Raw genomic sequence first — 24,880 nt, 5'->3', positions numbered from 1 at the left:
GAATGAATGAATCAATGAATGAATGAATGGGTCTGTGAGCTGATCAGGGCAGTGGGTGGCAATCTCCTCTTTCCTGCACCGAATCACCTTCAATACCCCGATGGCGCAGGTGCCATCAGCTGTGTGTGTACACACAGGAGGCATGAGTGTCCCCCTTCCTGCCTCTCAGCACCAGGGGCCCCCTCCAAGATCCTCCCTCCTGTCCATGTAAATTATCCTCCAAAAGCAACCACCTGCCACCTCCGCCCAGTTCACTACTCCCTCCCCTGGCTCCCTTGGCCCTTTCTACCTGTTCTGCTCGGTTCTCCCGTCACTTCATGCTGTCCTATCCTCTGGCTGTCGCGCACAGATTAGCTGTTCATGATAACAGTATGTTCTTCTGTCTGGCTTGTTCATCGTTTTGAGAGTGCACGTTGTCCCGGCCACACCCTCGGGTGGATGGTGCTGCTTCCACACTACATCAGTCCCTGGATGTTTGGTAAAAGCTCCTCCACAGGTCTTTGCTTATAACCAACCTCGGAGTTCCTGTCACTTCCCCACAGTTTCCTTTCCTTCGAGCCACCATCTGCTTTGGAAAGGGAGGATGGCCTGGGCATGGAGAATCAGCCAGCCGACCAGCGTTCACATTTGGGCTCCACCATTTCCAAGCTGTGAACCAGGGAGCAAATAGCTTACCCTCTTTGAGCTTCTGTTTCCTTATTTCCTTATCTTTATGTGGATGGAGATACTGGTTGGAGATACTCTACGGAGAGACTGTCACCCCTGCAGGGCTACTGTGAGAATTAAATGAAGCAATCAGTGTAAAGCCCTTAGCGCAGTGCCTCCCAGGGAATAAATAAATAATAGGAAATGTTGGCTGCAGTGATGGATGTTGTTTTCAATAATATTATTTTATCAATAAATCTTCCTCTCAAGATTCTAGCATAGGCCAGACCCTGGCCGGCACCTACCACATGGCATCAGTGTTTGTAGAAACGTCAGGCTGGCATGTCAGTGGTTTCATAGGGCTGCCCCGGAAGTCCTGCCCCTGCCTTGTGACTTGGAATGGAGGCTTATCTCCTCTGGGGTGGAAGGAGGGGGCACAGTTCCGTTCATCTCCAACAAGAGCTCCGCTCTTCTCCGAACTTAACACTGTTTCTGCATCTTACCTTGGTAACGGGGTGGGTTGTGCTGGCTCTTCGGGAGGCCCCTTTCATCAGGCTTTTGTAGAGATGAGACAGTCAGGCCCTTTCTGTCTTTTCACATCAAGGGGTTAGGGTTGCCTTTTTCTGGGTCAAGTTGGGCTCAGCCCGGCTGTCACTCATCCTGAAAGGCACATCAGTGCAGGAAAGGCAGCCTAGGGGACCTGATAGGGCCTCCAGGGCAGAAAGGAGACCTGGGCCATGCCTGTCTGGCCTCAGGGGCATGGCTGGGCCCAGGTGCCCTGGCTGAAGGCCGCCTTCTTCCTCTTCCTCTTCCTCTTCTCACCAAAGGAGTCCTGTCTACTAGAGGGTAAGGTGGGGCTGAAACCTAACCAGGGCTCCACCCATCCCTCCCCTGCGGTGGCCCCTTTCTGAGCTGCCATCTGTGGTTGGCTGGTGGCCACTCAGCTGGACCAGAGAGGGGACAGTATTCAGGCCCTTTCTCTGTTTGCTGGGGAGGCAGGTCGACAGATGAGTCTCACTCCCATGCTTTCCCTTCCCCCTCTCGGCTCGTAACTGGGTGAAACCATTTAAAATGATACTGTTTTTATGGGAAGGGACCTTTGGGGGAGTCTAGCCCAGTATTGGGTTGATCTGCTACATCAAACTCCCCTGAGAAGCTTTGTATTGTTTCAAAATACAGATTCCTGGGACTCACTCCTAGAATTTCTAATTCAGTTCGTCTGGCTACAAGCCAAGAATCTGTACCTTAAAAGTGAGAGATGCTGCCACAGACCTCGTCCCATAGCCTTGTTTCACTGGGGGAGACGGGGGCCGGGGCGCTTTGGGGACCCAGAGAGGTCTTATGCCTTGACAAATTAGTGACTGAAGAGGTCTGAAGCCCCAGATACGGTCATCTTCTCTCAACAGCCAGGGCCGGAGTTGTCCCTCTGCTGGATGGGATCTGGGTCCCTGGGGTGATTGCCCCAGGGAAGCTGAGGAAAGAGCCAGGGCAGAGAAGAGGGGCTCTTCAACTGTTCCTGGAAAGGGCCTGTGGTATATGTGCCTTTACCCCTCCATCACCACCCTCCCCAGCCTCCCAGGACAGTGTCTGGGGCCCCTCTAAGACCCACCACTGCTGGCAGCTGGAGAGTGTGGTGTGTGACCTGCACTGGGGTCCAGTTAAGAGTCTTCTTTGAAGATGGTGACCCAACTGGGCAGATTTGACACAGAGGTAGATTGGAGACCAGGTCTAAGTTTACCACGCCCTGAGCACATGTATCTTCTGATCCGAGCATTTGGTCCTTCTGGAAAGATGAGACTGTCCAACGAGACCTGGCCCTGCCCCTAGCAGTTTACTAGGGAAGCCTCTAAAAAAGCAGGTGCAGACCCCACAGAGACAGGCTGTTCATCTGGATTGAACACAGCATCTATACCAGGAAAACAAAAATACACGCACCCTGGGCAGCCCTGGAAGGGGACAGCTGTGCAGGGTGCTAGAGGAAGCCTCCTGCCACCGGAAACTGAGCGCCCAGAGCTGCACTTGCTTTGGGAAAGCCTCTTCTTAAAAACCGCTCTCCCCAGGGCTGCCGATGGCATTTGTGCTGGGGAGGCCAGCTGCAGGCCTGCGGGGGCTGGAGGAGCAGGCTGCACTGCGGTGCTGGGGCTGGTAGTGTTCCAGGAAGGTGGGTGATTTTTTTTTTCTGGTAAGTGAGAAGCAGTTTGATGGCACTATGAAAAAGCTTCCCCAGGCATGCAGACCTTAAGTAAATAAAAGCACAAAAATAGATTTTTCAAACTGTGTCCTTCTAGAGCATAGTAGGATTTACTGAGAAATTGGATTGAGTTCCCCCTGACTCACCTGACTGCTGAATGCAGGAATTCAGAGGAAAAGTGTGTGTTTCCCACGGCCGTATCTGCTGAAACAGGGCCGAATGCAGGGCTTACGGCTCTTAATGGGTGACCTTTGGAAAGTCAGCTGGGGGTGTCTGAACAGCACGCTGGGGATTGGGGCTGAAGCTTAGCGGGGCCACCCCTATATCTGAAGCCCTATTCTAGGGAATGAGAGAGAAATTTATTGCAGAACTCTGCTCTGCCTGGATGTTATAAATGGCTTCCCTGCAGGTTTGCTGGCCACTGGGCAGCCCTCGGGAGAACAGGGGTGTTTTTCCAGTGGTGATGAGGGCTTGGCCCTGAAGCATCCACACCTTGATTCCTCTCCCCCGGGGTATCAGGACTGCGATCTGCTGGATAGCCAGCCCAGTGCTGGGTTTAGGATCTAACCACAGAGCACAAAGGAGGTCTTCTCCTGAGCCAAACCTCGAGAACTAGAATACCCAAACACCATTAGCATCATTTTTTAGATGGGTTTTCAGAAGCCAGGCTTTACCTGGCCCCAGTCAATCCAAGGACCTAAATATAGTGCCCTAGACCACCTTCCACAGAGTTTAGGTTCCAGAATGGAACTTTATTATGGATAAGAACTGGTGGAGTGCTGGTCTACCGGCTCTCTGAACGAATTTAAGAGCCTTGATTTGGAAGCCTTGCCGAGGTGTTAATACACCCACTATGGTGAATTTCAAACGACCAATGTGAAGTCACTAAATGTGGAATTGGGAAGAGAGGCACACAGTTACTCCAGCTCACCACTGGACCATGTCTCTGATGCATAGTTCCAAAGAGCTTACAAGCAGAGGTACCTAAGAGGAGCACACCAAGCCACATGCCAGGGGTACCCACAGTGGCACCCCTACATGTACAGAAAACTCCTCCCCCTTGGCCGGCAGAACCTTTTAACCAGCAAGAGGTTTCATATGAGCCAACTAACACTGGATGTACCGGTGAGTGTCTCCCCTTTAGTAGTTTCCTGGACAGTGATTGGACAGATTGTTTGGGTTTATCACATCCCTTGAGGAACTTGTTTAAAGTGCATCCTTTTGGGCTCCACTCCTAGAGAATCTCATTCTATAGATCTGAGACAAGGTCAGTCTATATTCGGCCACCAAATTACAGGTAATAGTCACACTTTAAGAAACCCTCATTGACTGTTTACTCACCCTATGGCTTTGATGACTGAAAGTGCAAGATCCGGTGGCTTTTAACATAATAATTTTATTCTCATCACTCACTGTTTTGCTCCCAGTGAAACAGGGTTGTTTTCTTAAAGTCCCATCTTGCAAAATTAGATTCCAAATCATAGTAATAGCTAACGTATATTGACAGCATCCCAACCACCAGACATCGAATGTGTGTTGCCCCATCTTATACTGACAGCTGGCCTAATGTTACCATCCCCATTTTGTAGATGAGGAAACTGAGGCCCAAAGGAATTTTCCAAGGAGGTGGTGCTAGGAGTAAAATCTAGGCAGGCTGACTCCAGAGCCTGCCTTCTAAGCATGACACTGAGCTGTCTCTGTAAAATAATGTTTTTCTGCAAGTCTTTGGCTTTTGACTTAGTTCAGTTCAGGCTACAGTTCAGTTCAATTTCATGGACATTTGAGTACCTATAAAATCCTGGCACTGGCATAAGTTACCCCATTTAATCCTCCCAGCAATCTTGTGGGGAGGAAATGACTACTCTTTTCCAGAACCGGAAAGGCAAATCCAGAGAGGTCCTGTGGCTTGCCCAGTGTTGCACAGCCGGCTCAAGGCAGAGCAGGAATTAGTTGCTTATCCCACTGCCCCACAGCTGCCCCCACTGTCTCCTATGTGGTCCCTTGGTCCAAAGTAAGGCCGTTGAGGCATTGGCACTCCTTTAAGCATTTGAGCGTGTTTCTGACCATCTTAACGTTTGACTGTTAAATGTCTGAGTCAGTATATAAAACATCAGCGTACAAATGGGGGCAGATAGGTATATCTATCCGTAAGCCCCCAGTACAGTGGGCTAAGTGCAGGGGTAAACGCAAGGAACTGTTCAAATACAGAGAAAAGTAATTGTCTCTGTGGGAAGCAGGGAAGGCTCCCTGGAATAGGTCTCAGTCAAGCTGGCCTGAAAGGATGTGCAGGACTTCGGTGAGGATGGAATTAGGGTAAAGGAGGGGCAGTGATGGGGGAGGACGTGGGAGCAACTGAACCTGGGACTTGGGGGCAGGGCTGGATCCCAGAGCCTCAGGAACCTCGCTGAGAGTCTATCTCCCTTTTCTCCCCGGGCTCAGAACTAGCTTCATGCTTGATTTGTGATTGAAGACACTGTGATTTTTCTCCTCCAGCTGATCGATCCTTTTTTCCATTACATTAAAATAGGTTTCTGTAATCCTCTCTATGGTGGATTTTTTTCTTCCTTGGCCACAGTGCTCAGAAGGCCACCACCAGCACATCTGCATGGTTGCCAAGTCAGTGTGACTGATTTGAGAAGCCTGGATGTGAGGATGCTCAGCACCTCTTCGTTTTCTTAGAGCAAAGGTCCTTCCTGTCCCTTACAAGCACTGCTGCCATGGTAGGTCCAGCTGGAGTGGCTCTGCCCCAACCCTGCCCCATAGGCACCCCTTTCCCAGGGGGATGCCTTGGGATATCTGTCCACCACTTCCTGCAGTCTGGCTGTCCCGATGGCTTGAGTGCTTCGGACACTGATTCCTAGGGGCATTAAGCAGTTCTCACCACTGCCCTCTGGCTATGCCAAGTGGATGCCTCTCATAACAGAGCCAAATGGCACGTTTACCTCTGAGCTCTGGCAGCATCATCTGGGTGATCATTGTAATCTTAAAGGGCACATGTGGGGCTCCATAGCCTTGACAAAAGGGAAAAAAATATCGCTGCCGCTTCTTTGCCAGTTACGGGTAACCCAGCTCTGCTTTGCACTCAAAGCCACTGACAGGAGCCACAGGACCCAGAGATCCCTTACCATAGACCCTCTGAGTAGGACTCAGCTCCCCACTGTCGTGGGACCCCACAGGGCCACCAAGCACTGGGACTGCCTCGCGTGCCTGGCCACAGTCTGACTGGTGCTGAGTCTGAGCCTCTTCATCCCCGAATCTGCAGGCGGAGCATTAATGGGACCCCCATCGCTGAGCGGGGGTTTGCGTGTCCTCAACTTTCTGGGTGGGCGTTTTCGTGACCCTGCACTCTCCGCCGCATGTTCCGGTGGCATCTGTAGCAATAACCTGGTAGCTGAGGCCTGCTGCAGGGCGTCACCTGGAGGCCTCTGCTTATGCCTTTAAAAGTGTCACATTTCCCGCATTCAGGAGGCGCTGCTGGTGGGCTTCTTCTGGACTCTGCTCTCAGCGTGGTCCTCATCCAAGGACTCGCCCAGATTGCTGTTCTGGGATGGGTGGAGGGTCTCTGAGGTGGATGCCGTCTGGCCCCTCCAGACAGTTTCTGAGTTTACCTCTAGACAGTGACTGAGGGCCTCATGGAAGTGCTGCTCCCGTCATGGTTCTGGTTGGAGCAGGGCTGTGAGAGGCCTCAGTCCGCATGGTTGACTCCCACAGACCTCAGGGGACCCCAGACCCACCATGTCCCTTTGCCCTGGGCTCTTGGTTTTCTTTTCCTCTAGGCCCATGAGTCTCAAGAAGCAAGATGGCAGGCGTAGGGGTGCTCAGAGCAGCGTCTTTTGAAAGCCTACAGTCTATTCAGGTTTCAGAGAGAAGGCTGGATTCGGGGAGGGCTTCGATTCAGACTCCTGCTTGGCTCCTGTGCTGGAAATGGGGGAGATGGAGCTGTGCATGAGGCTTAGTCCGTGCTCTCGTGAGGTTCACGGTGCAGCCCCTGAAAACCAGCTGATTTTTTTTGGCCATTGTCTAGGTTCTTTTTTAAATTTAATTTTTAAGATTTTTATTTATATTTTTAAAGCCGTATCTCACCCTTGTCACCCCAAAATGGAGCATTTGTAGCAAAAAACCAGACTGAGACCGAGTTAAGTCCATCTCAGAACCACTTGGTGCTCAAAACTATAATGCTTCCCAACACAGGAAGAGAAATAGTAGAGAGAGATAAAAAGGTGAGAGGTGATAGATGAGATAGAGATGGATATGACAGGTATGACAGAGAGGTGGATGTGACAGATATGACAGAGAGGTAGATGAGATATAGACAGAGATAGGGATAGAATAGATAGATCTAGAGAGATGACTGATAGATAGAAATGATACAGATAATAGGGTGGGGAGGGTATAGGTCAAGTGATAGAGTGCATGCTTAGCAAGCACGAGATCCTGGGTTCAATTCCCTGTACCTCCTCTAAAAATAAATAAACCTAATTACCTCCTCCCACTGCTAAAATAAAATAATTAAATAATACAATAATAAATTTTTTTAATGATACAGATGCTATCATCTATGTGGGTATTATCTCTATAGGTAGATAAGTAGATGGGCAGGCAGCCCTCACTAACTCCTCTTAAGAATAAACCACTCAGATTTTGTGCTCTATTTACCTTTTCCAAGGATTTCCCTTGTAACACGGGTGTGGCCTCCTCCCCCTCCTCCCCACTGCCACACGCGTTCTTCTCCTGACACACTCCCTGACAGACCAGTCATCATAACTGCAGAGCCGGAAGGGAACTAGGGGACCAGTTAGTCCATCCTTCAGACTCAGCTTGCCACAACAGGAAAGTGGACCATTGTGTATGAAAAGACACCGGAGGAGACGTTTTTATTGATTTCCCCAACCCATTTAAGTTGTTCTCAGTAACAACCATTCTGTTCAGTCTGGAAATTCTCTTTGATCATAGCACGTCTTGTAAGGAAGAACGTCCTGTGTGGGTCACCACGTCCTCATCCCCAAACCTGCTGGCCCCTTTCCTGAAAGATGGCCCCCACCTCCTCCTCAGAGATCTCTTTTGGGTGGAGGTGGAAAGAGAGAAGGCATCACAGACTCTGCCAGGAGACCTAACCTGGACCCAGGAGATGCCCCAGGACGGAGGTGGGAGGAGTCGTCCCGAATTGGCTGGAAACTGGCCTCACAGACAAGCTTCTTAAACTTCTCTCACCAGGAAGGCTCAGGGGAGGAAAAGCCTATTCCAAAGACACAAAGCAAGGCCTGCTGAAGAAGAGGCAAGGGCAGATGCCAGGGGCCCTTCTGATTTTGTGAAAGCAAATATTATACCAACTATGGTTCTCAAGTAGGCGACAATGTTGGTGTAAAGATTTAAGTGACTGCTGAAGCTTAAATGACCCAGGCGGGAGAGCCTGGGAAGGAAGGGAGTGTGCAGCGACTTGTGACCTTTCCAGGGCATCATTGGCCCCTCCACTTGTCTACTCTTTAAGTGTCACTAGGCAGGAAAGCCTGGGAAGAGACTAGAATCTCCCCCAATACGTTGATGCTTCTTTTCTCTCTCTAACTGAGTCATGGTGAACTGTACAGTCTTTACTTCCAGGCCCTTCTCAAACATGCTGTACCCATACTGTCCTCTTCTCCCCGAACTTCTCCCCGGCTGGGCCAGGGCTCAGGGGCCAACTTGGTGAGGGGCAAACAGGGGTGTCCTGTCCATGCAGCTCGTCTCTAAGGCCAAGCAACCCTTGTGTAAGAATTGCTTTAGCCAGGTTACCTTAGCAAGACTTAGCAACCCACCAAAGTGGTTATGTGTTCCTCATCTGTCCTGAGGGCCAGAGGTGGGGATGTCAGGCCACAAGCCACCAGCTGACCAGGCTGGAATGATGGACAAAGATATGTCTGCTGGACAGGGAGGAGCCTGGGTGTCCCTGCAGCTGCTTAAAAGAGAGAGTCAGGGCTGCATTGACATCCCTGGGGACCCTATTTAGGGGCAGATGGTCGGCACTGCTGCCTAAGCCAGGCATAGGCAAGGGGAGCCCTTTGCAGAATGATTCTCTTGGCTTCCGGGGTCATCACTGGCTGGCCAGCCAGTCAGATCCTCCGCTACCTGGGGCTCAGATGGCTCGGTGTGTCCTGGGCTGAGCCTGCCTGCTGTGCTGGTCCAGGGTCAGGCAGGACAGAGCTAAAACAGGAAGAGGTGGAAGGAGTCTAGATCTTCCAGGTTCACCCACTGTCCTGATGTACCAGACACATTGCAGCCCCAGGTGAGGAAACAGAAAACAGGGCCAGAGGGAGCATCCCAGAAACACCCTAAGCCCACCCCAAACACTGGCTTTGAGGGGGCCATGGCTGGGAATGGGCGGGGAGTAGCCATGTTTGCCCGAGGAGGAAGTTGCCAGCCTTCATGGTCCTGGCACAGTGGGGGTGGGAATTAACCATGTCTGCGCTACAGTGGCCACCCGAGCACGCCTCCGTCTTGACTTCAGGTAGCACGTGTCTTCCAAGGAGCTCAAAGAATGAACAGACAATTATTGACCTCGTAATCTAAATGGATTACGCAGTGTGGATACTGTAGGACAATGTATTGTCATTTACCACTTGCCACTTTGACAGAAGAGAAAATGAAGGAATATGGAAAGTAAATCAGCTTCTTGGGAACTTCAGCCTCGTTAGCTTATTGACATTTATTCAGCAGCCACTATATGCCGCACTGTTTGACTATGGACACAGGAAAGGCAGTAAGTCATGATTCCTGTCTTCAGGAAGATCCCAGTCTGGTGAGAGAGGTGTAAACCAGTGAATGACTCCAGTGCAGCCTTAGGAAAGCTCTGGTCACGTGGCTGAGGGCATGCCGCTAGGGAGGGAGGGAGACCCTGCCTCCCCTCTGGGCGTGTCAAAGGAGGCCTCCCAGAGGAGTGGATGAGTGAATTAGAGAGACAGAAAGAAAGTCATAGATGATAATGCAGCATATGTTTGACATCCTTACAGTGTGCCAACCCCTCCACAAATATGTTGTCTAATCCCCGATGAGGAAACAGAAGCTTAGAGGGGTATGCCAACCACCACAATCAGGATTTGATCTCAAGGCTGCCTGACCCCAGAGCTCAGCTCTCAGGCTCTGCATTTTATAAGGCACACCTCTGTTAGGTTTTGTTTTTTTTTTTTCTTCCCCAAACTCTGGGCCTCAGTCACCCCACGGGTCCAGCTGCATCCTGTCTGTCTTACCTCCTTGTGCCAGGGGGTGGGAGTTCTGTGGGGTCTGAGTGGGAGCCGGAGGGGAGGCTGGTGGGAAGGGTTGGCCTGGGGAACACCCCAGACCCAAGTGCAGCCAGCTTGCTTGGATACACCATGAATGTGGGTCCTGGGGAAGGAGGGAGGGGCTGCCTCATGTGGCCACCTGGGCTGGTTGGCGTTTGTGGGTGGGTTGGGATGGGGAGTCGGAGGGGATGGTTCATGCGGCAGACTGGAGAGCTTCCACCTGCTCCCAGACCTAGCGCCTGGCTCCAGCCTTGAAGGGAGTGCCTCGTGGCCCAGCCACAGCCAGAAGATGCTGGGGCCTTTGGAGTCCTTGGTTTATAAGAGAAAAAAGGCTCTGTGCCTGCCGCCCGCGCACGCCGCCTGCCTACCCTCACTGATGCTGCTCACTGTTCTATGTGCTTTTCTAGTCCTGTTTCAGTTTCCGTTTCCAGATTTCATTGTTTTTGAAGCCTTCACAGTCAGGCCCTGGGTTATCAGAGATCTGAAAAACGGAAAGTGACTGCATTTTTTTTTTTTTTTTTTTTGTATTTCCCTCGAGGGGAGTTCAACATTCTGCTGGGGAGTGGGAGGCATCAGGTCTGAGGTCATTGCTTTGAAAACCCCACGTTGTTTTGTTCTAGGAATTTAAGGAGATTTGGGAGTTGGGGAACACATAGACTTGTGCTGTCAGAGCAAAGGAGAAAGGCTTTTTATACCCCCTCACTCTTTTTATTTGACATAAGTGATTAAAATGCAGCTGAAAACTCCACCAGCAGAGAGAAAAGACACATTAATAAAAACTGTATCATGAGCATGTTAAGATTAATCTTAATCTTAATCACAGCCTCTCCTGGTGTGAAAGGTGCTTCTCCGGAGGAGGCACACATTTTTGTAGGTGCCCTTCCATGTCCGGATTGGGATCTGCTTAGAGGCAGTCGTGTGTCCTTTGAACCACGGCTACTGTTCTTCCCAATAACTTCCCCTGTCTGAGTTTATGTAAATGGAAGCCCACAAATCAAAACCACTACCAGCCACCAGCTCATCTTTCTGACAGTTTGCCAGGGAAGTCCAGTGGTACCTGCCATCCAGCCATCTTCACAGGGCCGTCGCATCTGCAGGTCCTACCAAGGTCTGTGGATCCATTACCCTCTAGGGGCAGATGCTCTCATTTACCTCCCTGGAAAGGGCTCAATATGTTGAAATTACATAAACATAATCTCAATTTTTTTCATTACAATGTTTTTTTTAGAGTCGGTTAAAAAGGGAAGCATAATTTTAAAATTCTATGAAATTGTTGTTATACCAGAGGCGTATGCTACCTTGACATTTTCCTAATTCCTATAGCAACCAGGATGGTTTCACAACCCTGGAAAAGACTGGGGAAAACCTGAGGCCATTTTCTGGGGCGTTATTTTTTTCCCAAGAAACTAAAATTCAAAGTTGTCTGTTTTGCCATCTTCCTTTTCCCACTGCGGGATCGTCTACAGCGAGCATCACCAATTGCTGATAAGCTGTCCCACTCCCTTCAAAGCGAGTGTGCTTCTTGCCGCTTCTCTGTGCCGCTGATTCTTCACTTGGTGTTCCCGCTTGCAAAAGGAAGCAATCAGTCCGTACTCACTCTTTCCTAAGTTGTTCATCTTTTTGCTCTCACCAGTTGTTGCTTTGCGATGCTGACATCTCGCACTCTGGAAGGTGTCCAGGGGCAAATTCAAAAGCACACAGCATCAAGTTTGATCCTGAATCTGCAAAACCAGCCATCTTCCCACCCAGGTCCCGTACAAATGGTGAATTGGACATGTCACCCTGCCTTTTCCTTAACAGCAGCCATTTTCACCAGGTGAATACTGGACGTCAACGATAGTGTATACACTCACAACTTTACTTGTCAGAAGTGGTCCCCTCAGAAAGCTGTTTACAAACTGCTCCTCCCATTTTGCCCATTTCTTTTTCAGTATCTACTTAAGAAACAGTTAATAAACTACACCAGGAAATCAGAGTTATTTTTCTACCTTCATAGGAACCATTCTGTCACCTCTTCCTCCACCCTGGCTGGGCTCTGCCCCTCCGTCCCTCCTCTGCCATCTGGGAGAGGAGAGGGAAGTAGGGTGGTGGTGAGGGGAAGGGGTGTTCAGGGGAGGTGAAGCCAGACAAGGCCTGTGGGAACCTACGTGCTGTCGGGAAGGAGGCCGAGGATGCCATAAGTCGATAAAACATGAATGCTATTGACAACTGACTCGGCCACAGGTGAGAATTCTACCAGAAGTTAAGGAGGAGGAGAAGGAAGGGCCTGCCTGCTTTAAATAGGGGCACTGAGAATAGCCTACGTGTGATACATTTGTAAGCAGCATTACTTTAATACTTTGAGACTAATCTGTGAATAATCTGCGTGAATAATGTCTAAGGAGGAAGCATTAAATTGACAGACAGTGGAAAGAACCCGAGTAACTTAAGTCTCCATTCCCCCACGCCCTCTTCTCACCACCAGAGCTGGATAAGTTGCAGCCTTTTTGTGCTCATCTGATACAGAAAGTAATCGACATGTTTACCTGGCTCTGTGGTTTATTTGTTCCTAGGTTAATGATCGATACCATTACCATACTTGTACATTAATATAAGGATTCTTAATATAATCCTCCCAAGTTCACAAGAGCCTTTCTGCATCAAACCTCATTTTCTCCTTTTCTATAACTAGGGAAGTTGATCCAGGGAAGAGTGATGCCACAGTGGGTGCTAGTCAGTAGTGTGCTGGTGAATGTTTTCACAACCAGCTCTTGAGGAGAAGCAGCCTGGTCTGTAGAGGATGCCACTTCCGGTGGTGAGTATAAGTCCCGCCGTGGCTGGTTCAGGCCCCGACCTGCCTCACTGAGTGCAGAGCGAGCAAGAGATACGATCAATGCCTGTGAGCTGGCACCATGGGGTTCAGCATATAGCTAATGACTAATGATTCAGTTCATGGCTTCAGACTCCCAGGTGACCACTGAGGACCAGCTTGGGCCTCTATAAATCCCCAGTTAACTCTCAGGCTCAGCCCCTAACTCACCGGATTGCCTCAAAGAATGTTTTTTAAACTTTGAGTTGTGACCCATTAAAGGGTCAGGAAATTGATTTCAAGATCTCAGTGAGCATTTTTTTTCAATGAAATAGAATAGATGAAACAAAAATGAGTAGAACAGAACATATTAGAGTGTAATGGACATGTTCCAACAATAGGTGATGGATGGATAGATAGATGGGTGGATAGAAAGACAGATAAGATAGGTATGCATATGTGTACAGGGGGTGGGATAGAAACCAAAAAATACCAACCTCCTCTGCAAAATGGTGCTATGGAGCGTGCTCTTGCTTTGCTTATGATCAGCCCAGGAGGATGACTGAGGTCACCTCTGACTGCTGTAGCAGGGCTGGCATCGTATCTGACCTACAGTTGATTCGTTTGCAGTTGCAAAATGGGGCAAAACAGATAGGCGTGGCTTTGTCTGTCTGAGAGATGGTTGAACCACGTGTTTGAAACTGGGCAGAGTCCCATCATCTTTCTGCACGTTTTCTCCAGATCCAATGGCAGCTCTAGAGCTCTAGAGAGCACTATCCCAATGGCTCTCAGCCCTCATCTTTCCACACACATGTACGATGGTACACTTGCTCCCACAGGAAATCCTGCAGGTCAGGGGACCCCCAGGGTCCCGAGGAGACCACCTGTGAATGGTCCTGAAGGAAAATCAAAGAATGTGCTGCCTGGAGCAAGAACTCTCCCACTGGAGAGAGAATGAGCTAGTTTTGAAAAACAGGGGAGAAGATCTTGATTCAGGCTTTCCCCATATGCTCTCCCAAATCCCTAGAGGAAGAAAATACAAGGCCAGGTAGCTTTTCCAAGCCATCGTAGCAACCCCGTGAGGCAGGAACCGTGAGCCATTTCATGGATGAGGAAACTGACCCTCAGAGAGGTTGGGCACCTTCCCTTAGGTTGCACAGCAAAGAACACTGTGCTCTAAACCCCTTCTTCTGACCCCAGGCCTGTGCAAAGTCCAGCGGCTCTTTCAGAGCCTGGGACAACCCATTAGTCATCCAGGAAACCCTTCCAAACTGGTTTCTTCATCTGCGAGATGGAATCTCACTCTTACAAAAGACGTGGCCTTTTGCTAAGGAGGAAGCATGGGCTTTCGAGTAGGAATCTTTTCCTACTTAACAAATCACTGCTTTGGGAATCTCTTACCTTTGCTTCCTTCCCGGGAAAGTGGGATGATGGCAACTTCATGGGTTAATTATGAGGACTAACTAAGATAATGTTATCACATAAGGAAGTCTAGAAGGATACATATTCACATGCCAACAGTGGTTATCCCAAGGTGGTGTCATTGCAGGTGGTTTCGCTTTTCCCTTTTTTCCCCATCTTTGTTCAGAGGTTCACTGGTAAGTGTTTAACAACACAGCTCTCCAAAAGAAAAGACTAGACCCGATTTGTAGCGTTTGCCTGTTTCCGTGGTGTAATTGCCCATTTCTGTCTGGTTGATTTCAAGCTACCACCTTGATCTCACTAAACAAGTTGAGAGACTTGCACAGTTGGCTCTCGAAAGCTGGTACAAGCCCACTTCAACACACCACTGATTTTATTTTTAACTGTGTGCTGAAAGTTCTATTTGGGTGGTAAATTGAGAGAGAGAGAATTAGTTAACAGGATACCTAGCATGATGCCAGGCATAGTAGTTGCTAATGCTGCCTGGCCCCCAGCAGGCAGCCCACTGGCTGTGTTGGCCTGGCCCCAGGCAGTGGTGATCTTCCAAGAAGCCAGGAGCCTGATCTTGCCTCTCATCGGCCAGGCTCTTAGAACCTGGGCAGCGTGTAGAGGAGACTCCAAGTTCTGGCCACTGAGGAATAATCAGGCAGGCCAGCAGGTCCTCTTGGTTTCCACAGGAGACACTCTCGGAGCACACGTGTACATGGTTGAAGCTGCCCTGGAGGAAACCAGGAAGGGTCCCAGTGGAGTGAGAGGCCTAGGGTAGGACACCACCAGGGTGGCCAGTCTCAGACCAGCCTAACTTTTACCTTCAACTCACTATACAGAAGTGTATGTGTGAGGGCGAGGGGAGGTCCCACAGGTTTCAGAAGGAATACAGATGTGGGAAAGCAACCAGAGGCCTGACGGGCCTTGGCAGATCATCAGGTGCACATGACAAAGATGCTCCCTGCATGACACATGTTCCCTGCACCCTGCATCTCAGCCCCTGCAGCCAGACCAGCTTCTGGCACAGATTAGGTGCTCAAGAAACTTCTGTGAGCGCGCTTTTTTTTTTTTAATGCGTTTCTTTCGTTCCTTTATAGCCTGATCTATTGCAGAAAAGATGTGAGGCAGCTCAGGAAATGCTGTTGAATAAATAAACGCCTTAGCCCTTGCCAGCTCCTGGTTTCACATGTTCCTGGATAGAAAATGTGACTAAATCTAAATGAGATGCAAAGTGTTAATAAAGGTTGCCAGTGATTTTTTTTTTTAATTTCTTCTGGCTTTTCTGTATTTTTCAAATGTTATCTTCAAAGAACATAGATCACTTTTGTTATATATATATATATATATATAGTAAAATCGTAAAAATAATCTGTAAATAAAAAGGAAAACGGGGGTGGTGTCAGCAGTGCGGGACCAGAGGCGTCCTCCGCGTGCTGAGAGGCTCTAAAGCGAGGGGCCGGGACGCGCTGGGTGGGCCAGACCTGGGCCGCCCCACACTACAGGCCTCTTCTCACAGCTGGGTTCTCTCTCAGCCTCTCTTTCCATGGGCCTCCCGCCTACCAGGCGCTGACTAATAACGCTCCCCTCCGGTAACAAGTCTTAGTCAGAGTGGAAACAGAGGCGAGTCCTAGAGGGGAAATAACAGGCCGCGCCCGGAGCCGCAGATGATGCAGAGATTCAGTGCGCCTGCGCCCTGGCCCGGCTGCATCCCGTTGCGGGCACGCGGGGTCCTCGCACCTGGAATCTGAGGGGTCACCGCAGTGGGAGCCTGTCTCACCCGGCCAGTTTCAGCCTTCTCTCGGGCAAGGGGAGCCGGGGTCTCCGCTCCTGGCCATGGGACAGATGTGTCGGTTCCGTTTCCTCTAAGCAGCGGGGCAGCGCAGAGTGGAGAGCGCTGTGGAAGCATGGGTTGGGTTATAAACAAGCCGTCCCTGCTTCAGGAGGAACTTGGCTTCCCCTGTGGCCTCGCCCTGCAGCTGGGGGAACCATCGTACGTTTGGTCGTTTTCGTTAAAGACACAGGTTTAAATCTTAAAAATAAGGGCGTTGGGGGCTGGAGAGAGGAAGTTTCAGGAGGTCTGTGCCGCAAAGCACTTTAATGCAGACAGTGTCTTTTATTTCTTCCATCCACCCTGTCAGGGGTGGTGAATGAACATCCTGCTCTCAGTGGCTCTGGGGCCAGTCAACTAAGAGAGAGGCACAGTGCCTTCCAGGGCTCTGCCTCCACCTGGCAGTGCCCAAGGAGGTGTGACCACTGGTTTCCTCAAAACTGATCTTTTTTTACTCCTGAAAGCTTTGTTGAGATGTAATTCACATATCATAACTCACACATTTAAAGTGTACAGTTCAGTGGTTTGTAGTATATTCACAGTACTGGGCAACCATCACCACTGTCAATTCTAGAACATTTCATCACCCAAAAAGGAAACCAGTACCCTTTATCAGTCACCCCCCCTAGTTCCCTCCAGGCCCCCCAGCCCAAGGCAGCACTAACCCACTTGCTGTCCCTATGGCTTTGCCTCTTCTGGACATTTCACATAAATGAATCATATAACGTGTGACCTTTTGTGACTGGTTCCTTTCACTTAGCATAATGTTTTCAAGGTTCATCCATGGTGTAGCAGGTGTGAGTACTGCATTCCTTTTTATGGCCAAATAATATCCCGTTGTATGGATATATCACATTTCGTGGATGCATTCAGCAGTTGATGGGTGTCTGGGTTGCTTCCGCCCTTGGGCTATTATGAATAATGCTCCTGTGAACATGCATGGACAGTTTTTTTGTGTGGACATAGGCATTCCTGTCTCTGAGGCCACATAACTGATCTTCTATTAGTGTATATCTGATCCTGTCACTTCAATGCTTAAAAACCTTCAGTAGCTCCCCACTGTTCTTAAAGTCAGGCTCAAAATCTATACCTCGGTCCACAAGGCTTACATCTCATGGACTCACCACTTACTCTTCTGTTCCAGCCAAGAGGTTCCTCCAATGCACAGTCTCATTCGTTGGCGGGCCTGGAACTTTCTTCTCCCTCCTCCGGCCTTTTCTTTCTCTAACTTTCCCTCAGGGAAGCCTCTCCAATGCCTCAGAGGAGGTTAGGGCCACCTGCCACACACTCTCAGGGGACACTGTACCTCTCCTCCTTGGTACATACCACAGTTATAACCACACAATGACTTGTGTGATTCCTGGTTAATGCTTCTCTCTCCTGCCCCAGCAGAGCAGGGCTCTCGTTCTGATTCACCAGTTATCCCCGGCATCCAGCATGGTCCCCAGCACAGTTAGGCCCTCGGTAAATATTTGCCAGATAAAGAATGGGTGATGACAGCAGCCAACAAGCCACTCATCTGGATGCTTCCTTTTCCCCTGGTGTCTCCTGCAGGCGATGGGGAACCCAGGCAGCTACTGAGGCCAGGATGACTCCTCTCTCCCCAGGCCTTCTCACCCCCTCACTCACTTGAGAGGCCTCTGCTTACATTGCAGTGGGTTTGGGGGAGCTCCCTCCATCCTAAAATAATTAGAACCTTGTTGGGTCCCAGCTAACACTGGGGCCCACTTTCAGGACAGGGTGACTCCCCACAGTGTGACTCCAGGCACCCCTACCCCACTGACCAAACCAACAGTGGTAGCTGTCCATTTGCAAGGGAAATGAGGAGGGATTGTCTGAGGCGGTCCCTTTCCTGGGAGTGGGGAGCCGCATTACGACAAACCGCATTCCCTTTCATAAGGATTATTGCCTTTCTGCATGTCTTGTTTGAAAAATTGTCCTGAGGATATTCCAAGAAGAAACCATACACCTTCAGAGACTTAGTGGCTTTTTCAAAACAACCTGTTTTCCTTTCCCCCACAGATATGCATTTATTTGGCCACTACCCAGCACACGACGACTTCTACCTCGTGGTGTGCAGTGCCTGTAACCAGGTCGTCAAGCCGCAGGTCTTCCAGTCCCACTGCGGTAAGTGGACTCCTGCCCCGGCCGCCGGCCGAAAGCAGGGAGAAGCCCTCCCCTGTGCTCCCACTCGGGGTCCGCCCCAGGTCTGCCTTGGCCCTAGGCCGTGGGCGAATTACCCCTGGGGCTCTGCCTCTGCTCCCAGGCTGACTACCTTAGGAGCTGCTGTCTTTCTGCTGAAATGCTCAGTCCTGTCCAGACACCAGAGAGAACCTCCCACTGTTTAGGTCGATGGGTGGTGGCCTCCACAGGTGACAGAGGGGAGGGGCAGTGGTGGCTGGAGGAACCATTCCTGCAGCCTTGCTGCCTGACATCTGGTTCCCTGGAGAGGGAGGGCTGGCTGGAGTCTCCCCAGGTTGACTCACAGGAGGGGCAGCACCAGGGCGGGTGCTGCCCCTGGGAAATGCGAGTGGTAAAGTCACAGGGTCAGCTTCTCCTCTTCCAAGAATCATCCCTGTTTTAAATAACCTAGGCGTGTTTGGGAACTTGCTTTCCCTCTGTATCTTAACATCTTCAGTGTGAGAATTTCCCTTCTGCTGTTCCGCAGCAGATGCTGGCCTCCTTCAGTGCAGGCCGTGGACATACAACAGATAATGTCCACGGGTCGCTCCCCTAGGAACAAATAAACAGTTACTGACCTGAGACAGGAAGTGACTTAACCTCTCTGGATGGAAGTTTCCTTCTCTTCAAACGGGGTGTTGGACCAGCCATTTTCCAAAGCTGTAATGTGCTCTGAGTTCCAGAACAGTATTTTCCGATCTTTTGACTTAAGCTCTCCTCCCTTTGGATGAACAAAAAATCCAAAAGCCCCCCTTTACTGGTGAATTTCAAAGCACATTACATATTGTGCCTAAAAAAAAGTCAAAGCAATTATAATATCGAATACGCTTTTGCAAATTACACGTTTCCCCTTTCTCACATGCAGAATTTCTCATTTTCCCCCGGCGCTTCAGTTATCACTGTTCTGTAATAAATAGGTATAAAATAAAAGGAGATGAGCTTATTTAAGCTCTCCAGTGAATGTACTTGGGACTATAGAATAGTTTATTTATATTCATCCTAATATCACTAATGAATATGTATATATGTACATGACATTTACATAGCTACATATGTGTGTATAATCTGTGTCTGTGTATATGCTGTAGGTGTGTTTTGTGTTTATAATACATAGAAAGAGAATCCAGGCTTCAGGGGTACTTTCTGAGACTTTCTGACCAGCATAGGCACAGAGGTTCCTAGAAAGTGCTGGACAGAGAGCTCTGTTGAGAGATTGAGTCTCCAGCCCCTCCCAGCAGCCAGCTCTGTGACTGGGGCGACTTGCTCAGTGTCTCGGGGCTTTGGTTTCCTCGTCTCTTCCATGAGCAGTGGCTTTCGTGGGCGCTTCTAGCTCTACCATTTTCGTTTCTGGCAGAGCAAGCACGAAAGGAGCAAGTTGTGTGCTGGGCACACACTGACCTCCTTGCTCAGCACTCTGTAGCCAGTGACCCTCCTTTCTGCTGGGAAGAGAGAAAAGGTCACAGCTCTCCTGGGGAGACTGTCAGAGGCCCCGTGGTGGTGCTGCCAGCTGAGGTGACAGGTGGGGGAAATGAGAGCAGAGCAATGGTGAGAAGGTCCTGCACTGCTGGCGGGTCAGTGAGCCACTGAGGAACCTCGGCGGCCCAGCTTCTGTCTCGTCATGGTGCAGAGAATGATTGTCATTCATTCATTCAGGGGATACACTTCTGTTCTGGGCACTGGGGTACAGCAGTGAATGAGACAGATGAAAGTCCTATAAACCATCAATTCCTATGCTGGGAACTTAATTCACTGGCTGGATCGTTGATGGAAGGAACCTAAAAGGGCCCTGGGACCCCACTGTGCCCTGCAGAGTCCTGCCCAAGGCAAGACCCCATCTCTCCAGCAGAAGAGGCCTCTAGGGCTTGGCTTCGCTGAGGCAGGCACCTCCTTCTGTCCTAGGCCTTTTGGTACAAGAGCAAGTTGGGCTCAGGGGCACAGCTGAGGGTTTTGTGGCCATCTGCTCAGAGCAGAGACAAGAAATTAGTTTGGGGGTTTGGGGTACTGATCTCATCACCCAAAGCCCAGTCTCCATTGAGCATCTTGCTGAAACGGCTGACAAGCAGCGATGGGGACACACGCAGCTCGGCAGATGGAAGCACCTGCGCCTCCCTTGTCTTTCAGGTGTGTGTCCCAGGATTCTCAGCGCGTATTTATCAAGGGCAGGAGAGTGCGAGGCGGCGCTTAGAACCAGAGCAATGCTGTGGGGGCAGCGAGGATTTCTTAGTTGCCCTAAGAATCCCTCCTATAGTTTTCTGGTATTTGTCTTTTTGCTGTTTTACCTCCTGTGACTAGCCTTGCTGTCAGCAGCAGGTTAATGGGAATGGCATTGTGCTGAGCACCAGGCGTTGTGCTCTGTGCTGTGTACTTTCCTTATCTTTGAACACATAATTCTCTCAACACCCCCAAGAAGTAGGTACTTATATGACCCCCATTTTGAACTTGAAGGGCTAAGGCTTAGGAGTGCCTTGCTCTCGAAGCTAGACAGATGTAGAGCCTGATTTTGAACGCAGGCAGCATCACTCCAGAGTGAGGGGAGTACGTGCTTAGCCTGCCTGCTTGCTCAGCCATTGTCCCTCACTGCCTCCCTGTGTGGGTCACATGCCCTCCTTGTCCCAAACTCCAAGGCCTGACCCACTCACATGCCAGGTAGCATATCACAGTACGAGGCTGCAAACTCTGCAAACTTGTTAGCAGCAGAGCTTTCTTTCCAATGGAACCTCGTCTGTCAAACCTCAGTATAAATATATGTGCATAGCAGAGCCGCAGGGATTGCAATTGGGGTGGAGGCTTGTGCTCCACCTCCCTGACCTACTCCTGGCCTCCCAACCCACCAGGGCTCCACTGGGCAGCATTTGGAGTTTATTGTGGACAGAACCTGGGCTTTGAAGGCACACAAAGCAATTCACGTGACTCCCCCATTAACTGTGTGACCTGGGGCAGGTAGCCTCCTCCCTCTCCACCTTGTCTGTAAAATGGGTAATCTACCTGCCACAGGGGGTTGTTGGTGCAGAATGAGTGGTGAGAGGCAACTTCCTGCAGGTACACCCAGAACGCAGGGTCATTCCCTCCCCCTTCTGCCCATGGTGTCTTTCCCAATTGCCACCAGCTGGATGTGATTCATCCTTCATATCTGTAGACCTCTGTTCTCCTAGGCCACTTCCCATCTTCTGCCGGCACTTCAGTTATCTGTGGACTGTCTCAGCACATCCAACAGCTTCTCGGACCCTCTCAGGACCAGGGATGTACCTCTTCAGCCCTGTATTCCCAGCACCGAGAAATACGTTCACCATCACTGGCCTGGCCCTGGGAAGCAGAGCTGGGGTGCGGTGGGAGGGATGCAGCCCAGGGCCCAACACACCAAGGGCCAGATCCCAGCTTAGCCTCGCCCAGCTCTAAGACCCTGGGCTTGTCACCTTTTTAAATGATGGGGAACAGCACTGTGTATTCTCTTGGAAACTTGTTCCTTCTCAGCACTTGTGACTTGGCTCCTGATTTTAGGGATTGTAGTGTATACAGAGAGATGGATGCATGCAGCATTCAAGATTTCAGTGGTCTGGTTAAGTTAAACAAAAAAAGTATGTGTGTGTCTGTGTGTGTGTATGTGTATACTTAGGCAGTTGGTTCTGGGGACTTTGGAGATTGACAGTAATGTGAAGAAGTGAAAGCCATTGTGGAAAAATCATGAATTTTGGAGTCAAACAGACCCTGGTTACTAGCTGTGAGACCTTGGATTAATTGCATGACCTTTCTGAGCCTCATTTTCCTCTAAAGTGAAGGCAATAGTTCCTGCCTTCCAGACTTACCATGGGAGCAGAGATAAAGTAGAGTTTCCTGGCACATAGTAAGGAAATAAAGGGTAGCTATTCTTGTCAATACAGTGTGGCTATTTTTTATTAAGTTGGATGTTTCTTATGAAAAATGGGAAAACCAATTCAGTCAAGTGCTTCCTGTCTTCGTTTCTGGCCCTGTCTCGGGGGATGCGCACGTGGAGGTCAGCCGACGGACTCTGGCCTGTGATTCATCTTTGGCTTCCCACACTCTTGGAGGCAAGAGTTGTCAGGCTGAAGATGATTACATCTCCAGGAGTCCTGAGGCTGTGGCTTTATGAATACGGTTTACATTCACGTTAGGCCCCCACATCAGTTCCTTTGGAAAAACCACGAAGCTCCCAGCATCTCTCTGGGGTCCCTGCCGAGGTCCACCAGGCCTGGGCTACCTCCCCGTACAGGGGTCACGTGAGGCCCCACTCCCAGGACTGGCTGCATTCCTGTTGTTCCTGACTTTGTGCCCTTTGGTGGTGTCCCGGATGTAAAAAGCAGGCGTGCGGGCTGCTCAGGGCAGAGGGACCCTCCGCTTGGCATGCGGGTGGGGGATCTCTGCAGGCCACCTTCTGTGCCACCCCACCTGTGTGGGCCCCTTGGGCCTGTTTCCTCAGTCTGTGCAAGGGCCCCTTAGATGCTTTTTAAATCCCTACCCTGAAGACCTAGGATTTTGAGGGATTGGTTTGTTTCTGAAGTCCCTTAGGTGAGTTGATGAGGTTATATAAGCATAGTGGTAGAAAAGGGGGGAAAACTGCCTCCTTTTGGAAGTCCTGATCCCACTCTCCACGCATCCCTAGCCCTCAGAGCTGTCCAGCCTGAGTTGTGGCTTGATGCACTGATCAGATGTAAGAGCCTTGTGGTTGAGACTAGCCTCTCTGGGGTCAGTTTGCTTAGAATCAATTCAAGCTCTACTGTTTATTATCTGTGTGACCTTGGGCAGGTTACTTTGCCTCTCTGTGCTTCAATCTCATTCTTAAAATAGGATAGTAGTTTATCTCCTAAGATTGTTGTGATGATTAAAAGAACTCTCTCTTGGAAAAAAGTATTTAGCACAGTGGTGGAACAAATCTTGGTTAAAAAAAAAAAGTTAAGCCATCATTAAGTAAGTGATAAGCTACAGAGATTTATAATGAAATCTTGTCCAAAGGATTTTCACTTGTGATTACCGTGGAGTGTGAGGGTGACATTTGTGACTCGTTCTCTTGTGTCTGCTGTGATAGGTCCCAGCCTCAGCCCAGAGAGAGTGTTACTGCCATTTCTTCCCAGAAGAATCCTCTGTGTGTGGTGCGTGCATGTGTGTATGTGGCGGGTCTCATCTGTGTGCATGAGCCTACATATAATCCCCAAACTGGGAGGTGCAAGGTACCTGCAAGGGAAAAATATTTTTATCGCTTTTAGTAGTTGCATATTTTTAATCAATTTGAAATATTGTAACCAAAGGGAAAAATAATAGGTAGGTCCAAGCCATGGTTTTGTAATTGAGTTGAACATTGATGAAGTTGTGTGATCTGCCTAAATGAAAGGAGATGATTTTTTTCTGGCCTCATCTCCTAATATATTTACATAATGAACTACCGTAAAGAACGGTTTCTCAACGGCAGTGCTATTCACATGGGGGGGGGGCTGGATGATTCTGTGCTGGGGGCATCCTGTGCACTGTAAGACGTTGAACGTCTTCCCTGGCTTTTACCCCCTAGATGCCAGTAGCAGCCCCTGCCCCCAGTCATGCCAGTGAAAACTGTCTCCAGGAATTGCCAGTGTCCCCTAGGAGACAGAATCGCCCCCAGTTGAAAACCACTGACATAAAATGTGACATCCCCGTTTGTCACATCATATTCTGCGCTTTTCCATATTTAAGTTTTTCTCCACGTTAAAATGAGCGTGTTTGCACGGGCACATTAAGCCGAGAGGTAACTTCTGTAAAGGAATCACATGGCAGCATGTAGAAAGTTTACTATCTCAGCTTCCACAGAGCTGGTGGTCAGGAGAATTTTCCCATCACAGTCATGCTCAAAGCGTAAAACAAGATGTGTTTCAGAAGTCCATAAAGTTGCAGTCCTTCCTACCTCAAAATCAAAAAAGGGGGAAAATGGCAAAAGAAATAACGCATCGCTATACATAGATCCTTCAGAATTTTTCAGCCACATTTGGTGCTGAAAAGCAGAGACCTATACGGCTCCACACCCCATCCATCAAACAGAGACAATTCTTGGATGTCACTGCTACTTAAAAAATATATATGTTAGAACCAAAGAACCTAGATGTCATTCAGCAGACGAGAGGATTTGTCTTTTTTCCCTGTTTCTCAGAGAGGACACTTTATTCCCTCTTCTGATTATATTTTTGAGTGCCCTTCAAGTAGCTGTTTTGCATGTTGATGGTGATGCAGTAGAGTTTAATGAACTGTGAGCTGAAGCAGAGGGGCTGAGCTGCAAAATAAATGAGTGACAGTCACTGGCTCCTGGAAGCTGGCGCCTCCATCCCTCCCGTGCACATCCAGATGCCGATGCTGGGTGGGTACCAAGAGCAGCGTCGCCCAGCAGGGCCGCACATGGAAGCCTCGTTAATGACATTCCAGGGTTTCCTGCAATTGTACTTTTTATTTTGTCTATCTCCGGGTGACCTGTAGTTGAGGAGGAAACAAACCATTTGTGCTGCTGAGCCCTAGAGAAAGTCAGTCCCTCCCAACATCAGTGCCCCTGGGCTTCCCTGGGATCATCACCAGCTAATTATCCTGCCAGGACTTCGTTTCTGATGGTGTAG

At 49.7% G+C, this 24,880-nt stretch overlaps 1 protein-coding gene across 12 annotated transcripts in view; it reads left to right on the top strand.

Annotated features, from left to right (window-relative positions):
- ATXN7L1 (ataxin 7 like 1) overlaps positions 1 to 24,880 on the top strand; it is a 218,557-nt gene that overhangs the window by 60,916 nt on the left and 132,761 nt on the right. For 11 of the 12 annotated variants that reach the window (XR_012508265.1, XR_012508264.1, XR_012508263.1 and 8 more), the window contains one exon: positions 18,138 to 18,242. The exons of the other annotated variant lie outside the window; for it this stretch is intronic. Coding sequence is in view for 8 of the 11 variants with exons in the window: in XM_074367642.1 (XP_074223743.1) it covers positions 18,138 to 18,242 (105 nt within the window). In the remaining 3 variants the exon portion in view is untranslated. The remainder of the gene's footprint in view (positions 1 to 18,137; positions 18,243 to 24,880) is intronic. 12 annotated transcript variants of the gene reach the window in all.

Source organism: Camelus bactrianus, chromosome 7 (assembly GCF_048773025.1).
Source record: "Camelus bactrianus isolate YW-2024 breed Bactrian camel chromosome 7, ASM4877302v1, whole genome shotgun sequence".
Classification (NCBI taxonomy): Eukaryota; Metazoa; Chordata; class Mammalia; order Artiodactyla; family Camelidae; genus Camelus; species Camelus bactrianus.
This window is presented reverse-complemented; position numbering and strand designations above follow the sequence as displayed.